This window comes from Aquarana catesbeiana, linkage group LG10 (assembly GCF_042186555.1).
Source record: "Aquarana catesbeiana isolate 2022-GZ linkage group LG10, ASM4218655v1, whole genome shotgun sequence".
NCBI lineage: Eukaryota > Metazoa > Chordata > Amphibia > Anura > Ranidae > Aquarana > Aquarana catesbeiana.
The window spans coordinates 166,363,851-166,388,244 of NC_133333.1; the positions used below are offsets into that span (position 1 = coordinate 166,363,851).

At 42.9% G+C, this 24,394-nt stretch overlaps 2 protein-coding genes across 2 annotated transcripts in view; one reads left to right on the top strand and one right to left on the bottom strand.

The window, feature by feature from the left end:
* LOC141111005 (uncharacterized) overlaps positions 1-24,394 on the bottom strand; it is an 87,791-nt gene that overhangs the window by 31,177 nt on the left and 32,220 nt on the right. The window contains exon 2 of the mRNA XM_073602891.1: positions 4,924-5,191. The gene's annotated coding sequence lies outside the window, so the exon portion shown is untranslated. The remainder of the gene's footprint in view (positions 1-4,923; positions 5,192-24,394) is intronic.
* ATAD3A (ATPase family AAA domain containing 3A) overlaps positions 5,139-24,394 on the top strand; it is a gene marked incomplete at its 5' end in the record, with an annotated part of 141,745 nt that continues 122,489 nt past the window's right edge. The window contains 5 exon segments of the mRNA XM_073602890.1: positions 5,139-5,215; positions 11,522-11,623; positions 17,185-17,244; positions 18,375-18,444; positions 19,837-20,002. Coding sequence (XP_073458991.1) covers positions 5,139-5,215; positions 11,522-11,623; positions 17,185-17,244; positions 18,375-18,444; positions 19,837-20,002 — 475 coding nt within the window.

Below are 24,394 nucleotides of genomic sequence, written 5' to 3' on the forward strand. Positions count from 1 at the left end.
TACCTGTGTCATGTAGTCACTTCTTCTGTATCTTGGTTGCTGGACTGGTATGCCCCCCCCCCCCCTTTGCCCGAGATCCCTTGCGTGCCCCCTCCCCTGTGCCAAAAGATCCTAGGCATGGGCACCCTCCCCGTGCCGCAAGATCCCTGGCATGACCCTCCCCGTGCCGCAAGATCCCTGGCATGACCCTCCCGGTGCCGCGAGATCCCTGGCATGACCCTCCCCGTGCCGCGAGATCCCTGGCATGACCCTCCCCGTGCCGCGAGATCCCTGGCATGACCCTCCCCGTGCCGCAAGATCCCTGGCATGACCCTCCCCGTGCCGCGAGATCTCTGGCATGACCCTCCCTCCCCGTGCCGCGAGATCCCTGGCATGACCCTCCCCGTGCCGCGAGATCCCTGGCATGACCCTCCCTCCCCGTGCCGCGAGATCCCTGGCATGACCCTCCCTCCCCGTGCCGCGAGATCCCTGGCATGACCCTCCCTCCCCGTGCCGCGAGATCCCTGGCATGACCCTCCCTCCCCGTGCCGCGAGATCCCTGGCATGACCCTCCCTCCCCGTGCCGCGAGATCCCTGGCATGACCCTCCCTCCCCGTGCCGCGAGATCCCTGGCATGACCCTCCCTCCCCGTGCCGCGAGATCCCTGGCATGACCCTCCCTCCCCGTGCCGCGAGATCCCTGGCATGACCCTCCCTCCCCGTGCCGCGAGATCCCTGGCATGACCCTCCCTCCCCGTGCCGCGAGATCCCTGGCATGACCCTCCCTCCCCGTGCCGCGAGATCCCTGGCATGACCCTCCCTCCCCGTGCCGCGAGATCCCTGGCATGACCCTCCCTCCCCGTGCCGGGAGATCCCTGGCATGACCCTCCCTCCCCGTGCCGGGAGATCCCTGGCATGACCCTCCCTCCCCGTGCCGGGAGATCCCTGGCATGACCCTCCCTCCCCGTGCCGGGAGATCCCTGGCATGACCCTCCCTCCCCGTGCCGGGAGATCCCTGGCATGACCCTCCCTCCCCGTGCCGGGAGATCCCTGGCATGACCCTCCCTCCCCGTGCCGGGAGATCCCTGGCATGACCCTCCCTCCCCGTGCCGGGAGATCCCTGGCATGACCCTCCCTCCCCGTGCCGGGAGATCCCTGGCATGACCCTCCCTCCCCGTGCCGGGAGATCCCTGGCATGACCCTCCCTCCCCGTGCCGCGAGATCCCTGGCATGACCCTCCCTCCCCGTGCCGCGAGATCCCTGGCATGACCCTCCCTCCCCGTGCCGCGAGATCCCTGGCATGACCCTCCCTCCCCGTGCCGCGAGATCCCTGGCATGACCCTCCCTCTCCGTGCCGGAAGATCCCTGGCATGACCCTCCCTCTCCGTGCCGGAAGATCCCTGGCATGACCCTCCCTCTCCGTGCCGGAAGATCCCTGGCATGACCCTCCCTCTCCGTGCCGGAAGATCCCTGGCATGACCCTCCCTCTCCGTGCCGGAAGATCCCTGGCATGACCCTCCCTCTCCGTGCCGGAAGATCCCTGGCATGACCCTCCCTCCCCGTGTCGGAAGATCCCTGACACACACCCCCGCCAGAAGATCCCTAGCGTGTGCACTCCCCCACCCCCATGCCGGAAGATCCCGGGCATGACCCCGTGCCGAAAGATCCTGGGCATGACCCCCCTCTCAGTGCCAGAAGATCCCTGGCATGGACACTTCTTCACCCCCGTGCCAGAAGATCCCTGACATGGGCACCCCAAATCCCCTCCCCCTGTGTGCAGAACACCATGATGCATAAGTGCACATTGCACCACATGTAAACTGGCCCCTAGACCTATCCAGTCCTTTGGCGTGCAGTGAGACATGGACATTAATGTGTTGCAGCACAGAGAGATGCCCAGTAACACACATAACTGTAACAAATAGGTCTGAATAAGACCTAGAAGGAAAAGAGAAGTACTTACCTCTGCTGTGTTAAAGCGTTCAGTGGGCTAAACAAACAAAATACTATATGCTTCCTCCATCTTCACAAACAATGTGGATGAAGGAATCCCCTGGCCACTGTCAGAATACACGGATCTGGAACATTTTTCCAACAGGTCCCTTGTTTGTTTGACTTCTGTTGATCAGGGCCGGCCACACACTGATCACAATTCGTCCAGTCCTGCTGACACGGCAGAATTTCATTCAGTGTATGGCCAGCTTTAGCCTGATTTTAGAATATGTATTTAAATTCACCTGTTTTGTAGATACTGATGTTTAAATCGTGTAAACAGAGCCAAGGTCACATCTATACCATGTTTGTGTAACATCCTTGCCTAATACTAGTGCCCAATGCCACCTGTACTGATGTGTGTCAGATGTCAGTGTGTTGAGCCATAGTTGCATCATTTATTCTAGTCTGCAAACTTTGTCTACATTTGTAGGTCACATAATCTATCAGGTCATTAGCAGGATTGTCTTTATTATGGTATTCTGGTAGAGATGTTTCTAGGGCTGCAACTAACGATTATTTTCATAATCGATTAGTTGGCCGATTATTTTTTCGATTAATCGATTAATAACCTTAAAAAAAAAGTGTGGTGTATAATTTAGTTAATATGTAAAGTTTAAAAAAAAAAGGCAATTCATTCTTAAATATCTCTATGCAGTGGTAAATATAAACAACCAACTATATGGTTAGGGAGCAAAATATTGAATCCACTCTGAGAATAATAGACAGAAGAGATATACTGTATATTCACTATTAGAGGAGATATACTGTATACACTATTAGAAGAGAAATACTGTTTTTTGGCCAATTTGTTGTTGGGCAGATTAAAAAATACAAATTGCTGCAAAAACGCATTACATGCTTTTCTGCAGCTTCTCCATTGAAGTATATTGAACCTAAAAAGCACCATTTTGCATTAAGAAAAAAAAAAGTCCTTGACCCTTTCCAAATACGCAGCGGCTGAAAAAAAGCATAGATGTGAACGTGTCCCATAGGAAACCATGTTAAATTAACTGTAGTGTGTTTCTGCAAAAAGCACCAAAAAACACATAGATGTGAACCAGGTCTAAGACGTTTAGTAACATAATGGGGTTAAAAGAAACTAAAATGAGCCCTTTATAGTACAAAAAAAGCAAATAATCGCAACTGTAAGGGGTTCATTTTTTTACTGTAGAACGATGAAAGTAATATTTACATTAGCGATTTGCTCTTTTTGTACTATAAAGGGCTCATTTTTTTAACCCCACTATTTTACTGGCCGATTAATCGATTATGAAAATAGTAATCGATTAATTTCATAATCGATTAGTTGTCGATTAATCGATTAGTTGTTTCAGCCCTAGATGTTTCCTATAGTACCCTCATTCTTTGTTTACATTTGTAATATGGCCTGAGTTGTTGCTGCAGGCAAATATTGGCTCCATTGCATGCTTCCGTGTTTGTTTGCCAGGACAGTTGTGAATATGACAAGAAGCAGCAATCTGATCATCCATATTGCCATGCCCTTGGCGATATAGGTACTTATCAAGGGTTGTGACTATGCCTGCCCACTCCTTCCTACTTCTATTCATAGAAGCTGTACTGCCGCTTCAAGCAGTGAAAATCACTTTATATTTGGGGGACAGCAGATGAATAAAAAGTCCACCTCTTCCATTCATAGATGAGTTTTTATTGATAGAAGCCTGAGTACACCCTGTACTACAAGAGATGAATGCCCTTTAAGGGACAGAGGAGTAAGGTGTAATACACATTTTAATCCTCTCTCCGGCAGGATTCCAGACACTTAGGACAGGTCTTAAGTGTGATCACTGACCAAGAGTGCCTAATGCCCTGTACACACGAGCGGAATTTCCGCCAGAAAAATCTTGGATGGTTTTTCATACGGAATTCCGCTCAAGCTTGGCTTTCATACACACGGTCACACAAAAGTTCTCTGAACTTTCGACCGTCAAGAATGCGGTGATGTACAACACTACGATGAGCTAAGAAAATGAATTTCAATGCTTCCGAGCATGCGTCAAATTGTTTCTGAGCATGCGTAATTTTTTGCACGTCCAAATTGCATACAGACGATCGCATTTTCGGATAGGAACTTTTCCCGATAGAAAAATAGAAAACCTGCTCCCAATCTTTTGCTGGCTGGAATTCCGCCAGCAAAAATCCGATGAAGCATACACACGGTCGCAATTTCTGACCAAAACCTCTCATCGGAGTTTTGTTGGCGGCATTTCCGATCGTGTGTACAGGGCATTAGAGAAGAGATATCATGGGACGTTACCCAGAATGGAGGGAGCCTGCCAGAGTGAGATACAAGGTTAAGTATTGCATTGTATTCCTCCGCCACTACATTTATTGAGCATTTAAAGTGACACTAAACAATATCCTTATTCTCCAAAAAGAGTTCATATACATCCACTACTTCATGGCCCTGTAATCTATTTTTCATGAAATCCTTTCTTACTGTATTTTTCTGCCTTTTTGTAATTTCCTCTGGAAGCCCCTGAACCTTTCCTTTTTCCTCTCCCTAAATTTGCTGAAACGAGCAGCAAACGCTAGTTATGATCATGTCACTACAAATCCCAAAGTCTCCAGTCCATCTCTGGAGCGAGCAAGAGAGGGTGGCCACGTTCCTACATACTATGGGGCCATGAAAATGGATGTAGCCACCTTTAACAGGAAGTCACATCACAGCAGCAAAAACCAAAACACATGTAGGAGGCTGAGAGCAATAGAAGGGACTTTTTTGAGTTAATAATAAATACTTTAAATAGGTTGTGTTTTGTTTTTTTGTTTTTTTAATTTCATTATGAGTTTAGTGTCATTTTAACCCTTGCAGGGCAGAAGGCCCTCTCTGACGAGTATAAAAAAAAAAAAATCCTAGAGTTGGACTTTAAAGTCAATAACTGCAAGTTTTTATACATTTACATATGTTCACAAAAAAAGCTTTACTTACCTTCAGTCTGGCTCTTTGGCTTCAAAGTCAGGTTTGAGGAGTCACCTGATGTCTGTCAGTTCTGAACATTAATTGGTTGCTTAGTATTCATTTCTTGTTTTACTTTTCTATGTATTTTTTTAACTCTTGTGTTGATGCGTGTATCAGCTCAGATATGTTTTCTCTGTTGTGGAAGGTCATGAGTTCTTAGATATTTCATGCCTATTGTTTTCCAGGTCATGCTAAGGAGGCACTACAGCTCGCTAAGATGCAGGAAGAGACCCTTCACCTGGAACAACAAGTTAAAATCAAGGTAACATTTCAAAAAATGGACACAATGTTAAAGAGGAATTAAAGTACCGTGAATAGTTTGTACCTATAGGTAAGCCTATAATAAGGCTTACCTATAGGTACTGTAAATATCTTCTAAACGTGCGCCGTTTAGGAGATATTTACTATATATGCAGCCAGTGATGTCACCGGCGCATGTGCTCTGAAGGAACGGACACCCATGCCGTTCCTTCAGAATCCTGTGCTGTTAATAACTGTTCCCCCAGGAATGCACAGGAGTGACATCATTGCGACTCCGGCCAATCACACAGTGGGAGTTTGCGGACCCGGAAGGAAGATGGATGCTGCCTCTAGCGATGAGATTGCATCGCTGAAGGGCCTTGTTTTCAGGTAAGTTTCACATAATTGTGCCAGTATGCGCTGCATACTAGCACATTATGTGGTTACCTTGCAGGATCGGAGGCAAAAAAAAAAAAAAAGATAACCTGCGGTTTACAACCACTTTCAAAACAACTTTCAGTGCTTTTTGAGAAGTATAATGTTATCTGGTAGCATCACTTACACTTGACTTTAAAATGTCTGTGTATTTTAAAACAAATTCTTCTAGTTCTTCACACTTGTCTTCCTATTTAAAAATAAGTACTGTATATACTCGATTATAAGTCGACCCGAATATAAGCCGAGGCACCTAATTTTACCACAAAAAACTGGGAAAACTTCTTGACTCGAGTATAAGCCTAGGGTGAGAAATGCGCAGCTACTGTAAGTGGAAAAGAGGGTCAACAATGCCCATTTGCAGCCTCACTGTGCCCACTTGCAGCCGTAGGTCCCCCAAACTTCAGACTTGGTGGTTAAGGGTTCCTAGATGCCCCCTAGCTGCAGCCAAAATTTGGGGTCTCTGGACCCAAAGGGTCCCAAAATGACATTGCTGCAGATGGACACAGTTGACCGACTTTGGGGCCCCGTATCTCAGGGCCACTGGGGTTCCGAGCACCAAGTGGCCCCAAGATACAGGGCCCCAAAAATTGGTTCAGAAAATGTCAAGCACTTTTCTGCAGCAGAGAATGACATTTTCAGAACTGCATTTGGGGCCCTGTATCTCGGGGCCACTTTGTGCTAGGAACCCCAAATTTGGTGTGCAAACCCAGTGGAACTAGCACCATATATCCAAAGCTGGGGTTCCTAGCCCCGAGTGGCCCCGAGATACGGGGCCCCAAAATCGGTTCAGAAAATGTCAAGCACTTCTGCAGCAGAGAATGACATTTTCTGAACCGAATTTGGCGCCCTGTATCTCGGGGCCACTTGGTGATATGGATATGGAGCTTTGGATATGTTGTGGTGCTAGTTCCACTGGGTTTGCACACCAAATTTGGGGTTCCTAGCACCAAGTGGCCCGAGATACGGGGCCCCAAAGTCAGCTCAGAAAATGACATTTTTTTTTGCTGCAGAAAAGTGCTTGACTCGAGTATAAGCCGAGGGGGGCACTTTCAGCACAAAAAAATATGCTGAAAAACTCGACTTATACTCGAGTATATACGGTACTTAGAGAACCAGATACAGAGTTTAGTACAGCAGTGGGAACACTCTCCTACTGCTTTTCAAGTCTGGTATTAAACGAGTCCATCTTTTTGTAACCTGTTACTTGTTACACCCGTACTCAGGGTGTAACATGTTATAGATACATCAGCCTCTGCACACCCCGATCCCCCTGTTTTTGACAGCAAGTGGGGGATCTTCTCTACCCCCTTCTCGCTGTCACAAATTAAAAAACAGTATTCTGTGAATGTTAAAACACCAAGTACCAACAGCCGTTGTGGCTGTTGGCTTGTAGTTCTCAACCATCTACCGGGGTGCTGTTGATTGCTTTAGGTAGCTCATTGAGCTTTGTGTCAGTGTGTAACTGCCTGCCCGTATCGGAGGTAGGGACAGACAGTCTGCAGGATTCTGGCATTACACCTGCGATTATTATTTTTTATGTAAAGGAGAAATTCTCCTTTTTAAAGTGTGTTTTATAGCCAAAACATTTTTTTTTCTTGTTTTGGATAGAGAAAGAAAAGTTTGAAACCCCTTCTGGGTTATTTTTTTACTGTTTGTTTACTATTGGGGAAATTTACCTTTATCCCTTTCCCAGAGATGCAACTAAGTTATAGGGAATCTCTGAAAATGAGGGGTATTAATTGTCCCTGGAGTAAATGTCCTCATTAGAAGTTTTTCTACTACATTCTTTTCTAGAGACATGTAAATATTTATGTGGGGGGAGAGACCTTGTCACAGTCAAATATAAAAAAAAAATCTGACACCATCCCCCATTATATTGTAATAGCCAAAAAGGAAAAAGAGAACCCAAGTCCCCAATAGAGGAGCCTGGAGTAGGGGAAAGTTTGGTGTGTCATATAATACACAAAAAGGTAAATGTGTAAAATGTTACAAAATTGTTATTGGTGTATAAAATATACAGTTCTGATAAAAAATTGATCTATGTGTGTGTGTATATATAGTGTGTGTTTGTTTGTAAATTAAATTACACAATGTAGAGCCTAGTGGACCAACACGTTTTGCATCAATCCAGTGCTTCTTCAGGATACACAAGCTCTTTATGAAAAAAATATGGACACAATGTCTACAATGAGAAAAGCAATAATTACAAAGTTGTACCTTACATTGATTATACATTGCATTTATGCCTGCAAGTTACATTTGTGTAGATAGTGTGAGCCCAAAGAAGAGGAGAAGAAGAAGAAAAAAAAACTACGCTATCTCCACAAGTGTAATTTGCAGGCATAGATGCATTGTATAATAATGTAATGCACAACTTTGTAATTGTGTTTTTCGTTTTAAACTTTGTACTCATAATTATGATATAGAGAGTTTGTGGATCCTGAAGCAACACTGGATTTATGGGAAGCAAATTGGTCCACTAGGCTCTACATTGTGTAATTTACAAACCTATATCATCTATCCTATCTATCAAAAAAAAAACATGTATTTATATTTTAATCAGAATTGTATATTTTATACACTAATAAAGATTTTGTAAAGTTTTATATATTTACTTTTTTGTGTATTAAATTACACCCCAAACATCTCCTTACTCCAGGCTCCTCGATTGGGGACTTGGAAGTGTGCACACACCGCTTCAGGAAAAAATGGACACACCCGGTCCAAGGTGCTAATCCCGGCTCATCACCGTAGACAATATAGAAAAGATTGATCGCACAAGTGAATCCAAAAGATGCTGTAGAAATTTCTTTATTGTCACGAGCCAGACAAAATTGTGATGATGATCATCATTGCAATTTTGTCTGGCTTGTGACGATAAAAAAATCTCTGCAGCATCTTTTGGATTCAAGTGTGCGATCAATCTTTTCTTCTCTCCTCGATTGGGGACTTGGTGTACTCTTTCCCTTTTGCCTGTTCTGGAGACAATTGTCAAATGTTGTGATTTCTCATCACTTTCTAGCTCGGTGACAATGGTTCACCAGCAATTACAACCCCTGGCAAAAATGATGGAATCACCAGTCCCTGAGGATGTTTCTTCAGTTGTTTATTGTTGTAGAAAAAAAGCAGATCACAGACATGGCCAAAAACTAAAGGCATTTCAAATGGCAACTTTCTGGCTTTAAGAAACACTAAAAGAAATCAAGAAAAATAATTGTGGTGGCCAGTAACAGTTAGATTTATAGAACAAGTACAGGGAATAAATTATGGAATCACTCAATTCTGAGGAAAACATTACGGAATCACCCTGTAAATTTTCATTACAAACACTAACACCTGCATCAGATTAAATCTGCTTGTTAGTATGTAGGTAAAGAGGGTAAATCATCACGCAGTGTTGCACAAGATGTTGGTTGTTCACAGTCGGCTGTGTCTAAAACATGGACCAAATACAAACAACATGCTCTCCTATGCTCTCCCTGTAGTCCGGGGCCACAGCGTCAGCGTGAACCGCCGCTTGCGTTCCACCGGTCCGAGTTCCGGAACCACGATCCGCGGAAATGACGTTGTGCGTGCCAAGATAGTCCCGCCTTACGCGTTTCGTCACACGGACGTCATCGGAGATAAAATAGCGGTTGCTGCAATATTTTTATGTCGCACGGTATTTGCGCAGCAGTCTTTCAACCGCAATTTTTTTGGGAAAAAATACACTAATGAATTAAAAAAAAAAAACTAAGCAGTAAAGTTTTGATTACCTGTTTTTGTGTATTTAATATTTTAAGATATAGTTTTTTTTTTATCTAAATTATACATACAAGTGAACTGATTGGAGGTTTGTTTTGTTTAATAAATGTTTAAATGTAAGAAATTTTCTGTATCACTTATTACTTAAAGTGGATGTAAACCCAATGTCATCCTTTCTAAACTACTGCCATAGGGGTTATCTATAAGGATATACATGCCTCCTGTCAAATGTCTCCCCTCTGTCTGTTATTAGACCCGAAAAACTGCAGATTCTGTGGGTGGGTCTGTTGTCTGGAGCTCGGTGGGTGGAGTCGTGATGTCAGTAGACTCCCCGCCCACCTCTACACTTCTTGACAGTATGCATTTTCTCCTGTGTATTTCTAACACTGAACTTCTGCTGTGATCTCTAGCATCCAGTGAAAAGACAGGAAAATAACCACATGACTTCAGCATGCTAAATCATGCTGAGGTGTGGAACAGCCAATCCTTGCAGAGTTGCTGAAGAAAGGAGTGGGGAGGGAATTAAAAAAATAATGCATGTGTCTTAGGCAAGTGCACGAGATGTAAATCACCTGTCACTCACAGCAAGGGGGAGGATTTGACAAAGTTTTTCTCAGTTTGTCAAGATTTCTCTCACTGAACAATAAAAGAGGATTGCTCAGAGATGGATTAACTCTGTGTGGCAAGACTGGGCTCAAATGATAGGAAATCTTATACTCTACAGTATGATAGCAAAAAAAAATTTTCAGGTTTACATCCACTTTAAAGTTGCTTTCAAACTGGAGCTGGCAGGCATTGATGGTAAAACGCTGCTAGTTTTAGCGGCGCTTTACCGTCATTTTAGCGGCGCTATTCGGCTGCTAGCAGGGTGCTTATAACCCAGTTAGTGCCCGAGGAAGGGGTTAAATGCGCCCATGTAGCGCCACTGCTGAATCGCTTTGCAGGTGATTCGGCAGCGGTGCCCATTCATTTCAATGGGCAGAAGTGGTATGCACCGTTCCAAAGATGCTGCTTGCAGGACTTTCTTAACATCCTGCCAGCGCATCGCCTCAGTGTGAAAGCACTCGGGCTCTCACACTGAGACTGCAGGGGAGCACTTTACAGGCACTATTTTTAGCCCAAAAGCGCCTGAAAAAATGCCCCATTGTGAAAGGGGTCTAACTGTTAGATTTTATCAGATGAAGGGGAAAAAAAAAAAAAAAAATCGGCTTAACATATCGGCCCAAAAAATTTGGCCGCCGCGATTATTAAATATTGGCATCGGCCAGAGAAAAACCCATATCGGTCGACCTCTAATAATTATACACGCTCACTGCTTATTCAAAAGTTAATAATCTCACTTCAGCAAGGAGCTGTAGTCATATTAAGCAGGAATTTAAAAGAAACGTAGGAAACGTACATTTGCTCATCTTAAGAGCGAGAGGGCCGACGGCGGTAAAGCGATGCTAGCTTTAGTGGCGCTTTACCGTCATTTTTTAAAAACGTCCACAAAGCGCCGCTGCTTAGGCGCTTTGCAGGTGCTTCGGTGGCGCTGCCCATTTGATTTCAATGGGCAGGGGCGCTTTAGGAGCAGTGTATACACCGCTCCTAAAGTGCCTCAAAGAAGCTGCTTGCAGGACTTTTTTTGACGTCCTGCCAGCGCAGAGCTCCAGTTCGAAAGCACTCGGGCTTTCACACTGGAATTGCAGATGAGGCTTTTTACAGACGCTATTTTTAGCGCTAAAGCACCTGAAAAATGCCTCCAGTGTGAAAGGGGTCTAAAGCGGAAGTAAACCCATCCATTTTAACAGTTTCAAAAAAAAGTTACATTTCCGGCACGTGCCAGGAATGTAACTGTCACATTGGGTGTGCTCTCAACAAAACAGTTTATAGATTAAACAGTTGCCAAGCTGGAAGCTTTCTTGGCTGAAAACAATAGGAGGGTTTACTTCCACTTTAAAGGGCAATTTCATCATATACTATGCTGTTTTACTGACAACAATTACAGTATTAAATATTGAGTATTGCAGTTTACAAACTGAGAAGCATCAATATTAGGATTACCAACCTTCTTGCAGATTTAAATCTGTCAGTCGCTACACCATTGTGTTTTTTCTTTTCAACTCTGGTATTTTCCTCTTTTAAAGAATTCTATTTTCAAATTTAGGAATATGAAGGGGCCTTGGAACAGCTGAAGAGTGAGCAGATACGAGTGCAAGCAGAGGAGAGGAGGAAAACCTTAAATGAGGAGACAAAGCAGAATCAAGCTGTAAGTTGATAATAAAGCTCTCCCTATTAATACCTGGAGATGATACTGGCAGCACTCATTGGAGTAGGTAAATCAGAGATCAGCAGTGTAACCTTTCACTGCTGAAGTATGATGGTTATTTTCATCTCTTGGTACATCCACTAACCCGTCACTTAAAAATACAGTGGACAGACTCATTCGGTCGGATTGGCTGATGAGGGCTAATGTCTATGCTCGCTCTGTGCACGTTTGTGTTATTTTTTTGTAATCCCTCTGACACTTCCACATGCTCTTGCAAAGTACACACAGCAATACCAGGGAGGGATCTGCAGGGAACCATATAACTGTTTTGCACACACAAAGGTGCTCTGCAAGATGGCATCTCTCAAGAACCCTCTTTTTGCATATAGCCTGCAGGTTGGCTCTTGTGAGTGTGTATGACTATTCTGTGAGTAGTGAGGGGTGTAGAGAACACCACTATCCTTGCTCAGGCCTCAGTGTTTAAAAGCCAACTCCCACCTTTTTACCTTTTTTAGACTATTACATGGCACATCCATATTTGGAAAGTAACATGGTTACAAGTGACCAGCCACCCCTCCCTTCCCCCTATGAATTGCGACAGCTGCTACTCTGCTCCCACAGCCATGTCATTCATTCACAGAAATCTGTAAATGAGTGAACTACAAGTTCTGTTTGCCAGTGCAGTAGGCGAACTTGTAGCTACCAATAAAACTCAATTGTGTGATTATGGCACTCATAGTCCACTGACCTTCCTCTTGCTCTCTAACTGAAAGTCTCTATCTTGGTACAGACAGGAAGCTGGAGAAAGATCTACAGGAGCAATTCACTAATCACATTTTTTCTGCAAATATGGGAGCCATCATTATTATTATTTTTTTTTTTTTTTTGCAAAAGTTGGAGTATGCCTTTAAGACAACATCACTCTAGCACAACTCCAATTAATCCTCTGCACACCACCTGTAGCATCCTAAGATTCTAGGCAACTAGAAACTTCAGGATGCTGGTAAGTGGCCAGGGGAAAGAAAACCATGCTTGTTTCTCAAATAGGGATCACCTAAAACAGGCAATACTGGCACCATTACATATGTGTTGCCTGCACAAAACTGCTATAGGGCAGTGGGGTAGCTGGTCACCCAGCTCATAGGAGTGTTCTAAAGTGTTTAGTCTCCTTGCTGTAGAGATACTTAGGAAAAGTGTATTACATGCATTGATCCTATGACTATAACAATTTATCCTATGAATGAATGGCAGATTGTGGTAATGTATACTGCTGTATATATTAACTTTATGTGCCTGCACTTTAGCTTTAATGCCTTTCCTCCCTCATTTTTACTTGCCTGCTTTCTGCTGAATATGGAATGTAATGGAATATGCATTTTGACAAATCCATGTCCGCTGTTTCCTAGAACTTGTGATTTGTAGTGAGTTTAGGCCCTGACTAATCAAGCCATGGGCTGTGAAGTACATGCCCACTGAATTTTATAGTAGTAATCTTTCCATGTGATTGGGAAAAGAGAATGAATAAACAGTATGTTGGATTGAGGTGGATACAATAAAGGATAGATGGGGTCCAGGGTATGGGGACAGGTGCCCAAATGAAGGCCTGGGATCATTGTGCATGTTTCTAAATTGGGTACACCCCAAGAAAGCGTTCCATGTGGTCCACGTTGAAGTATTTTGAGAAAATCTGTTATAAAGCAAGGCAGTTAGTTCCTCCATGAGTTAAAGGTGGTTACGTTCAAAAATCCATTCCTTAATAGTTCAGGGTGGTTGTTTGACCTCCAGTGGCTCAGGATTACCATTCTTGCTGCTAAAGAATGGTAATCCTGAGCCACTACAACCCCAATTCTAAAAAAGTTGGGGTGCTGTGTAAAGTCTACATAAAAACAGAATGCAATGATTTGCAAAGCTCATAAACCCATATTTTATTCACAATAGAAAATTGAAAACATATCAAACTGAGAAAATGAAAATGTTCAATTTTAAGAAAAAAATAAGTTAATTTTGAAATTGATGGCAGCAGCACATCTCAAAAAAACTTTTTCCCTCTTCTTTTAACAACTCTCTGTCAATATCTGGTAGCTGAGGAGACCAGTTGCTGGTGTTTTGGGAAAGGAATGTTGTCCCACTCTTGCCTTATATAGGATTCTAACTGCTCACAGTCCTTGGTCCTCTTAAGCCCCCAGACTCTTATACTGCAAAGCCATGCTGTTGTCCTAGATTAAATTTGCGGTTTAGCATTATCCTGCTCAAATATGCAAGGCCTCCTTGGATGGGAGCATATGCTGCTCTAAAAACCTGGATATATCTTTCAGTACTGATGATGCCTTTCCAGATGTTCAAGCTGGTCACTCCATACAAGCTAATGCACACCCATGCCCTCAAAGAGATGCAGCATTTTGAATTGAGCGCTGATAACAAGCTGGAAGGTCCCTCTTCTTTAGTCAGGAGGACGTTGCGCCCATGGTTGCCCAAAAAAAAAGTAAAATCATCAATTTTTCTGACCGCTGAACAGTTTTCCACTTTGTAACAGACCAGTTAAATGAGCCTAAAAGGGTTGTAAACCCTTGTGTTTTTTCACCTTAATGCATCCCATGCATTTAGGTGAAAAAATTTCTGGTAGTGACCACCCCAGCACCCCCCCCCCCCCCCCCCCCTCGTTTTACTTACCTGAGCCCCTTCATTCACTCGGTGGAGACCCGCTCTCCCTCTCTGCACGGGGTCCTGACTCTTGATTGGATAGATTGATAGTAGTGCAGCCATTGGCTCCCGCTGCTGTCAATCAAATCCAATGATGCGAGGGGCGGGGCTGAGTCCGGCATTAGTGTCTATTTACGCAAATGCTGGACTCGGGAGCGCGCCCGCAAGGTAACCCCCTGGGAGAGCGCTTCTCCTAGGGGGTTATCTGATAATAGGAGGAGCCACCGAGGGACCCCAGAAGTCAAGGATCGGGGCACTCTGTGCAAAATGAGCTGCACAGTGGAGGTAAGTATGACATGTTTGTATTTTTTTTTTTTTTTTTTTTTAAGATGGAGCCTTACAATCACTTTTAAATAGTGTTGTTTCTGGATCACGTTCAGATAAGGCTTCTTTTTTTGTATATGAAAGGTTTAACTTGCATTTTTGTATGGCACAGTTCAGACAGTGATTTTTGGAAGTGTTCCATGCAGAGATGTCCTTTACAAAATCATGCCTGTTTTTAAAGTAGTTCTGTCTGAGGACCCAAAGATTACAGGCATCCAAAATTGCGTTTCGGCCTTGTCCCTTGTGCATAGAGATTTCTTTGCAATTTGAGGAACATTGTTGAGGAACATTATTCTGAAATTGTTCAACAATTTTTAGACGTAGCTTTTCACAAATTGGTGAACCTCTGCCCATTTTTAGTTCTGACACACTCTGATTCTACACACAATAAGAAAATCATACGAATGATTGTCTGGTTTTCCTCAATGTTTTGCAGGAGGTCAAATCTGAGGATGGTACTAATTGTACAAAAATTCTTGAAAGACAAAGTCCATTTTTTTCCACTGTTTATTGTTTCTGATTTTGTGCAGTCTTTCATATCATCTGTTTTTTCTTGTACAAAAATAGTACACATTAAACGAAAATCGTTAGTTCTGTTAATGTACATAGAAATTTTGGAGTTTGTTCCTGCAGAACTTTTTGTTTGGAAAGTCTGAATCGGTTGCCAAAAGTTTTTTTTTTTTTGTGTGTACACACTATATGAAAATCGAACGATCATGCCTTGTACGGAATTTTTCTTCCAATTTTCTCAGTGTGTGTGTACCCCTCTTAAGATGAACTTTTTATACCCAATCATGTTAGTGACCTGTTTGCCAATTAACCTAATTGGGCCCAGAATGGGGGGAGAGGACGAGCACTTGAAGGGGTAATTTTAGGGGTAGAGGATTTGTTCTAGGAGGGGTGATTTTTGTGGGGGGGCGGGGTTTTGGGGGATGGCAGAGATTTGCAGGGGGGAGGGGGTTTCAGCAGGAAGGCGAGTTTGTAATGGAAGGAAGGGGAATTTATGCTTAGGGGGTGATCTTGCTATTTATTGCTTAGTTTTGAGCACTTGGGGGATTTCTACTGACACTTGGTGCTCTTGCATCTTGGAGGGGGAGGGGGGGCAGTTTGGTATGTTCGCCCTGGGCTCTGGGTGACCTCTTCCCGGCACTGGTTACTTGTTACACCTATATTTTTAGGGTGTAAAATGTAACAGTCTCCTATGCAGCTACCTCCAGCCTCCAGAACTCCCTGCTGTGTGACAGTGGGCAGGAGATATTCTCGCCCACATGGACACATCATTCATTCATTCACGGTTTCCTGTGAATGAATTTGGCTTCAAGTACCGTCAGACATTGCGGCTTGTAATTCTTAATGAACTACGAGGGCACTGGTAAGCACTCTTAGTCCATTGATCTTCCCGCCATTCTGTAACTGCCTGCCTGTACCAAAGTAATGGCAGACAGTGTACTGACAGTCTGCAGGATGCAGGCTTTAAATGCTTTACATGATGCAATGTAAAAAAAAAAATGCACAAATATATATATATATATATAATATTTTTTTTTTTTTTTTTCAGAATTTACCCTTTAATTTGTGTAAGAGCAACTGCCCTTTAATTGCCTATTAAGTTGATCTTGGGGGGATAGTGATGGTGTTGACAAATCTGAGCTGTATGCCAGATGAGGCCCTGAACTTGGGCCATGCTCCAAATTTACAAAGTGTTTGCCAGCTAGGTCGGTACACATATTCATTGTAACGGTCCATGCACATGAGCGGTCCACCCGGCAGTCTCCGTTTTTTGCTCAAAGCGGGATCGATCTGCTGATCCCCGCAGAGCATGCGGATGATGGGTCCAGCTCTGCACAGTGACCTGTCAGTGCCGCTCTCCTCTATGGGGAGACCGGATAAAAACAGACCACCTGTCTGTTTTCATCCGATTCCATCCAACCCGATCCACAAACAGATGGAAGATGGAAAATAGGGTCTCCATCCATCTGGATTTCACGGACAGGATCAGATGAGATCGCAGCTGTCAGCAGACATGTCACCATTGACATCCGCCGCTCCATAGGAGTTCAGGTCCACCTGAAAAACTGACAGGCGCACCTGATCGGAAAGCCTACGTCAAAGGGGCCTTACGGTTCAGTAGTTACAGTTTGTCACATTTGGCATTACAGAACTAATGCATTTTTCCTTGTAAAGCCCCATATTTAGGTAGGAGGTTATTTTAAAAAGGAAAGAGAATTGTTACTATTTTTTTAGATTATCAAGCAGCCACATGCCAAGGGACTGTGTCCCATGGGCAACTGAATAATGTAACAAAAATTATTTTAAAAAAAAAGTGTCCTATACTCACTGTCGAAGTGGATATCTATCAAAGGGAGGGGGGAGAGTCACTTTGCCATGACACTTTCACTGTGACAGTGTTTCTGTAATCTACAGTTCTGTATTTATTTTCTTTTATCTGTTCAGCTTCATTGTTTCCTATTAGTGTAGCATATGCTTCAGTGGAACAAATAAGGTTTAATTACTCTTTATTTCTGCTATTCTTCTAGAGAGCCCAGTACCAAGATAAACTGGCAAGGCAGCGATATGAGGATCAGTTACGGCAACAGGTAATTGCCTTAAATTGAAGTCCATGTGTTGTAATGAACTATATATTTGAACACAAACTTTCTGTTAGTACATTAAAAAGCCACACTACCAGTCAGGTGTGATTTTCTCCCTCAGTCCTTTATTATAGATCTGTTTGGCGAATGACAGGACCGCGCCATTCCCCTTTACCTGGAGGGGGGGTTGTTAATACAGAAAAGAATGGTAGCTATTTCTGGGACATGATACTCAGTGACTACTTAGGGGCAGCATACCTTTCTTTGCTTTGTGCATAAAAATGTACAATTTTTAAATGGTGGCCTTGAATATGCAGACATTGGGGGTTATTTACAAAAGGCAAATCCACTTTGCACTACAAGTGCACTTGGAACTGCAGTCTCTGTAGATCTGAGGGGGACATGCAAGGAAAATAAAAACAATTTTAGCTTGCACATGATCGGATGATAAAATCAGCAGAGCCTCCCCTCATTTCAGATCTACCCCTCGGATTTACAGCGACTGCACTTCCAAGTGCACCTGTAGTGCAAAGTAGATTTGCCTTTCGTAAATAACCCCCATTGTCTCTGATGATACATACAATGCATGCTTCTGTTTTTCGGCTGACAAATACTATTCTCACGACTGAGATTTTGGCAGCAAAAGCTTTAAGAAGAGAATTAAAGTGGGGATAAATAGAATTAGTTTATTGATCACCTTTCACGACTTCTAATCAGTCACAGTAACAGTTATTGAGATTAGAAAGCAGGATTATGGGAATAGACTTAGAACATATCATAATTAAAGGACTTTCATAACTTTAATGCATTTGGTTTATGTAAATTACTTACCCATTTCCTGGGATTTACGGATCTCGCACACGTCTTCTTCTAATAATGGTAATGCTTTCCTCGGTCCTAGTCTTGTCAGTTAGATATGTATAAAATGGTGCAAAAGGTAAGATTTTATTGTTACTCATAACGATCAATCATCTTCAATCCATCATTTTGAAAGTCTAGTCTAAAGATGCTGATTGGTTGCCATGGGCAACAATATATCCTATCATTGTCTTTATATCTGACCCGCTAAATTTGTTGGTATGCTAAATTTCTGCTAGTATTGCTATTATAATATTTCACTTTTATTCGATTTAAAGCAACATCTAAATGAGGAAAATTTGCGCAAACAAGAAGAGTCCGTTCAGAAGCAAGAGGCAATGCGGCGAGGTAAGGGAGGAGCAATTGTTTACTGTCAAGTACTTTTTGCTTACTCATAAAATCAGCTTACAGGGGCTTGATCGTTTAAAGTGTATGCATTGGCAAAAGATTTTTTTGATTGAGTAGAGGTCTGTTCATTTTTTTGCTGTCTTTGTCCCTTTGGAAAGATTTCACATCCTGTATTGAAGATGCAACAGAAAGTGAGCAGAATTCTCGAGAAGTTTAGGAGAATTCACCTTTTAGATGTGACTTGAGTAGGTGTCTTCATTGGAGATTTATCCTTGCCTCTTGGGGTAACAACTTTAATATGTTGGTTTTTCCATCAATTTCTGTCCAAGTGACAGTGGTAATCAGTCTACCCAGCAGAGGCACAACAGCAGTTAAGAAATGTAATCCTTCCTCATTCTGTCCAAAACTGAACCTTGTTATGCTTTGTGTATTTCTTTTATATCTGTGCAGTAATTCAATGTGAAAATGTGCCTCTCTTTGGGAACTTCCTGTAATAAAGACCACTCACTGGAGATCTCTCTTCTCACCCTCTCAAGCAAACCCTCCCCCTTGACCGTAATTTACTGCAGGCAGCCTGTAGTACATGGTCTTGGTATGTGCTGCAGTGATGATGTTATTGCTGCTTTTATATGGCAATATCTGGGTTTGCAGAGCCATTTGAAGCGCACAAAGGATATTTATATCCTTTTGTAGCAATCTTGTGGAAATTAAGTCATCAGAAGGATATGGTCTACAAAATGAACAGTGTTCCTTTTTGTTTCTGCTGAAAATGAAACCCCATCCAGGCGACTGGGTTAATTAAATCGAAGCTCCACCCAAAAGGGAAATCTCCACTTGTCTGCCTTCCCTCCCTGCTGGCACATTTGCCACCTTTTCGGGGGGGGGGGGGAGCGGGTACCTGTCAAAACCAGTAGGGAACTGGCTGTGAAGCCGCAAGGCTTCACTGACAATTTCCTTTAGCCAAGATGGCGGGGAAGCACCCTAGAGCTGATTAAAAAATCAGCTAGGGTGACGACACCGCTGGATTCCTGGACAGGTAAGTGTCCTAATATTAAAAGTCCGCAGCTACAGTATTTGTAGCTGCTGACTTTAATTTTTTTTCTCCAAAGGAGCCTGGAGCTCCTCTTTAATGGAGTCTGGTAGGCTGAGTTATGATTTGATTTAATTTAATCATCTGGGAACCAACAACAGATCCCCTGCTAATAGTTCCCGTTTCTGGAAACCTTGGGGCTTTGATTTACAAAATGAACCTGTACCTTTTTTTTCTATCTGCGGAAAATAAAATCCCATCCAGGCGACTGGTACACATTTTCAAGGATTTTATGAAAGTGAACAAAGTGACTCTTCTCTCTGCTTATGCTGTGTTTTTTTTTTTTTTTTATTCCCATCCAGCCACGGTGGAGCACGAAATGGAGTTGCGACATAAAAATGAAATGCTTCGAATTGAGGCAGAAGCTCGAGCTCGTGCCAAGGTAGAACGTGAAAATGCTGACATTATCCGGGAACAGATTCGCCTAAAAGCTTCAGAACATCGTCAGACCGTCCTGGAATCCATCAAGTATGTAGGAATAACATTCATTGCCTGTTTCAAAATTTTCAAATATTTTTTGGGGGTTTTGCTATTCTAACCCTTGCAAGAGTGAAAGGGGCCTAAGAATAACAGCATCTATAGCTAGATATTCAAGAGCCTTAGAATGTGTTTCACCAAAATTGAACAGCTTTGCAGAAAATGCTTGTAATTTGACTTAAAATGCCATTGCAATCATCTGTGAAAAGAAGGAAGCCAATGGTTTGTCATTCACTTTTTGCCAGTTTTAAGAAAATAATAGCGGCTCAAGTATAATATAGAAAAGTCTTTACAGTACAAAATGGCTTGTATAGCATTTGTATATGTTAAAGTGTATCTAAAGCCAAATCTGATTCACAGTATCTGCACCGTAAAACTCAGCTTCTTATCATGCAGATAGTGTCAGTTCTGGCCGTTATTCTTGCTGGTGATGCCTTGCACTTTTAAAGCTCGGAGCACTGTTCGCTTTTTTTTTTTTCTTTTTTTAACCACTTGCTTACTGGGCACTTTAACCCCCCTTCCTGCCCAGGCCAATTTTCAGATTTCAATGTTGTCACTCTTTTGCCTTTTTTTTTTCATTTTTTTAGCAAAAAAAAAGACCAAATATTTAGGAAAAAAACAACAGTTTTATAGTTTTATAAAATTTTGCAAACAGGTAATTTTTTCTCCTTCATTGATGTGTGCTGGTGAGGCTGCACTGATGGTGGCACTGATTGGGGGGGGGGGGGGGGGGCATTGATAGGTGACACTGGTGGGCATTCATAGGCGGCACTGATATGCACTGGTGGGCACAGATGAGGCAGTGGCTCTCTGTTCGGGACCGATGTCCCTTTTGAAAGAAGCCCTTGATGGGCTTATTTTTCTCCTCACGCTGGCAGTGCGAGGAGAATAAAAAGACGATTACTGATCTTCTATAAAAGAAGAAACTTGTTGTGCTGATTAAATGAACGTATATGAATAGCTGCTAACACAATATTGTTGGGTGCAATAACAAAGATAGGGGATAATGGTGTAGCGCTTAAAAAATGGTGATAAACAAAAAGTTCATATAAAATATATCCAATAATATAAGGATGATCTAATGTTTGCAGTATAGTCCAATTGAAGAATTCTATAGAAAGAAGACCGTCACCAACACCCAATATAACTGACTCTTACCGTCAGTACATAGGATATATGCAATATACAAATCACTATATGGTCAGATCCACAGTTCCTCCTATTCATCAAGCCAATCCACTACTTAAACAAGAGATCTTTCTTTCAATGACCCACCAGATATTGAACAACTTATTTTTATCACAACCTTGGCTTGGGAAGTATGCTCCAGAGATATGACACGGTGGTCACATATATGGGAAATGAAAGAGACCCTCTCATTGCGCAGACATCAAATAGAGGGGTAAATTTATTCCATTAAAAACTATGTATCAAAACTCACATGTAATATATGCAATACAGGCATAAGGGTAAGCGTCCAGCGCTTCCTACCAACAAGATGGAGGCAACTCTTCTGTCCACACCGCTACATCACTCGTCTCTTGCTCAACCCGACGTTTCATCACTAACGTGCATCTTCAAGGGTGTGGTTGTGATGTGTGAGGCTACTGTTTATATAAGGGACAGACATGAGTGATTGCCGGAAATTAGACGCAACCCACAGGGCGGAAGTTGTCATCCCCCGGCCTGTGAACCGCACCTCCCGGAAGTTGCGTGTGTTCCATAGAGCGGAAGTAATAGTCTCCCAGCCACTGAACCGCAATACCCGGAAGCAAACTGCAAAATAATCCAAAAGTGCACTCCACAGGCCAGAAATCAACGTTATCCGTAATCCGGGAGCACACTGCACTAAAAGAGGAAAAAAAAGAAAAATACTAATCTCTAGATTGAGCGATGTGAGGCATTCCGAATGGCAAAGCAAACACTACTTAAGCCTCAAACTAAAAGTAAGAAATTAAAAAATAAAACAGCCAAAATAATTCATGAATGTTCGTGAAAGGTCTGAGCTGGTACTCTGGAGGCGGTACATAGACATCCTCCTCCTGTGGGATGGTAGCCTGGAATCCCTGAACAATTTTATTGTCGGTCTGAATAACTATAGGGGTATTTTCCTAACTCACGAAACAAGTAGTGTGGAAATCCATTTCCTTGTCCTTAGCGTTATGCCCTGTACACACGATCGGACATTGATCGGACATTCTGGCAACAAAATCCATGGATTTTTTCTGACGGATGTTGGCTCAAACTTGTCTTGCATACACACGGTTGCACAAAGTTGCCAGAAAATCCGATCATTCGGAACGCGGTGACGTAAAACATGTACGTCGGGACTATAAACGGGGCAGTAGCCAATAGCTTTTGTCTCTTAATTAATTCTGAGCATGCGTGGCACTTTGTACATCAGATTTGTGTACACACGATCGGAATTTCCGACAATGGATTTTGATGATTTTGACAGAGAAGCCTCAATTCTCAGAGGATGATTCCTTGAAAAAGGTTATAGTGTTAGTGAACTTGATGCACTCAGTCTGGCTCGGATGAGGAATAGGGATGATCTACTGGTTGTTAAACCAAAAGTGCAGGATGAATCCTTCAAAATTTCTTTCATCACAGGATATTCCAATCATCATTATGAGAACAAAAAATAATGCAAAAGCATTGGAAAGTTCTAAGAGGTGATCGAGTTTTAGGCCCAAGCTTACCTGAACAGCCACGGGTTGTTTATCGAGGAGTTCCCCCATTGAAGCTGGGGGTTGCCCCTAACGTAGTCAATCCGCCAAGACAATTGTCTCCTTTTCAGAGTATTGGAGGTTTCTACCCATGTAGAAGATGCCCTATTTGCAAATTGAACGCAAATAGGAGTAGGAGGATAGATTCCTTCCAGTCAAACTCTACTCAGGAAATCTTTGTGATTAAACCCTTCATCGCGTGTTCCACTAAATATGTGGTTTACGTGATTAAGTGTCCATGCTCGAAGCAATACATAGGACGAACTAAGCGCATGCTTCACGTAAGGCTTGGTGACCACGTAGCTAACATCAAACGTGGTTTTTCAAAACATAGCCTCTCCAAGCATTACGCTTTGAATCATGATTGTAATCCAGAGGGCACTACATTCCTTGGTATTGACAAATTTTGTGGACACTGGAGGGGGAGTAACATGGTGAGGGAAGTTTCACATTTAGAAACGAAGTGGATCTACCAAGCCCAGACTTGCACCCCATTCGGTATGAATATCGAATGGGATGTTAATGCATTTATTAATGATAGGTAGAATTCATGGATTAGGGGGTTTTCCAGGGTTTATCATGCAATGGCAGAATTCTTTGATTTATGTGTTCTCTATTGCTTATTATCAAAACACTATTTTTATTTGAATTTTTTTTTTTTTTTTTTTCGAATGTTTCATGTTGGGCATATAATTTATTATTACTCCAGCTAGGTTTTTCATTTGTCAGTCTTTTTTATATATTTGTTGTTTTATGCTTTTACACTATAGATGCATAATGTTGTATTATCACAAGAGGTCGCTGCTTCTCAAGTCCACGCGTACTCACAATCCCTCCTCCCATTAGACCAAGTACACCATTTAATTCTAAAGAACATTCATGAATTATTTTGGCTGTTTTATTTTTTAATTTCTTACTTTTAGTTTGAGGCTTAAGTAGTGTTTGCTTTGCCATCCGGAATGCCTCACACCGCTCAATCTAGAGATTTGTATTGTTCTTTTTTTTCTCTTTTAGTGCAGTGTGCTCCCGGATTATGGATAACGTTGATTTCCAGCCTGTGGAGCGCACTTTTAGATTATTTTGCAGTTTGCTTCTGGGTATTGAGGTTCAGTGGCTGGGAGACTATTACTTCCGCTATATGGAACGCACGCAACTTCCGGGAGGTGCGGTTCACGGGCCGGGGGATGACAACTTCTGCCCTGTGGGTTGCGTCTAATTTCCGGTAATCACTCATGTCCGTCCCTTATATAAACCGTAGCGTCACGACCATGCCCCTGAAGATGCACGTTTGTGACGAAACGTCAGGTTGAGCAAGGGACAAGTCACGTAGCGGTGTGGACAGAAGAGTTGCCTCCATCTTGTTGGTAGGAAGCGCTGGACGCTTACCCTTATGCCTGTATTGCATATATCACATGTGAGTTTTGATGCATAGTTTTTAATGCAATAAATTTACCCCTCTATTTGATGTCTGCGCAATGAGAGTGTCTCTTTCATTTTCCATATATGTGACCACCGTGCCATATCTCTGGAGCATACTTCCCAAGCCAAGGTTGTACTAAAAATAAGTTGTTCAATATCTGGTGGGTCATTGGAAGAAAGATCTCTTGTTTAAGTAGTGGATTGGCTTGATGAATAGGAGGAACCGTGGATCTGA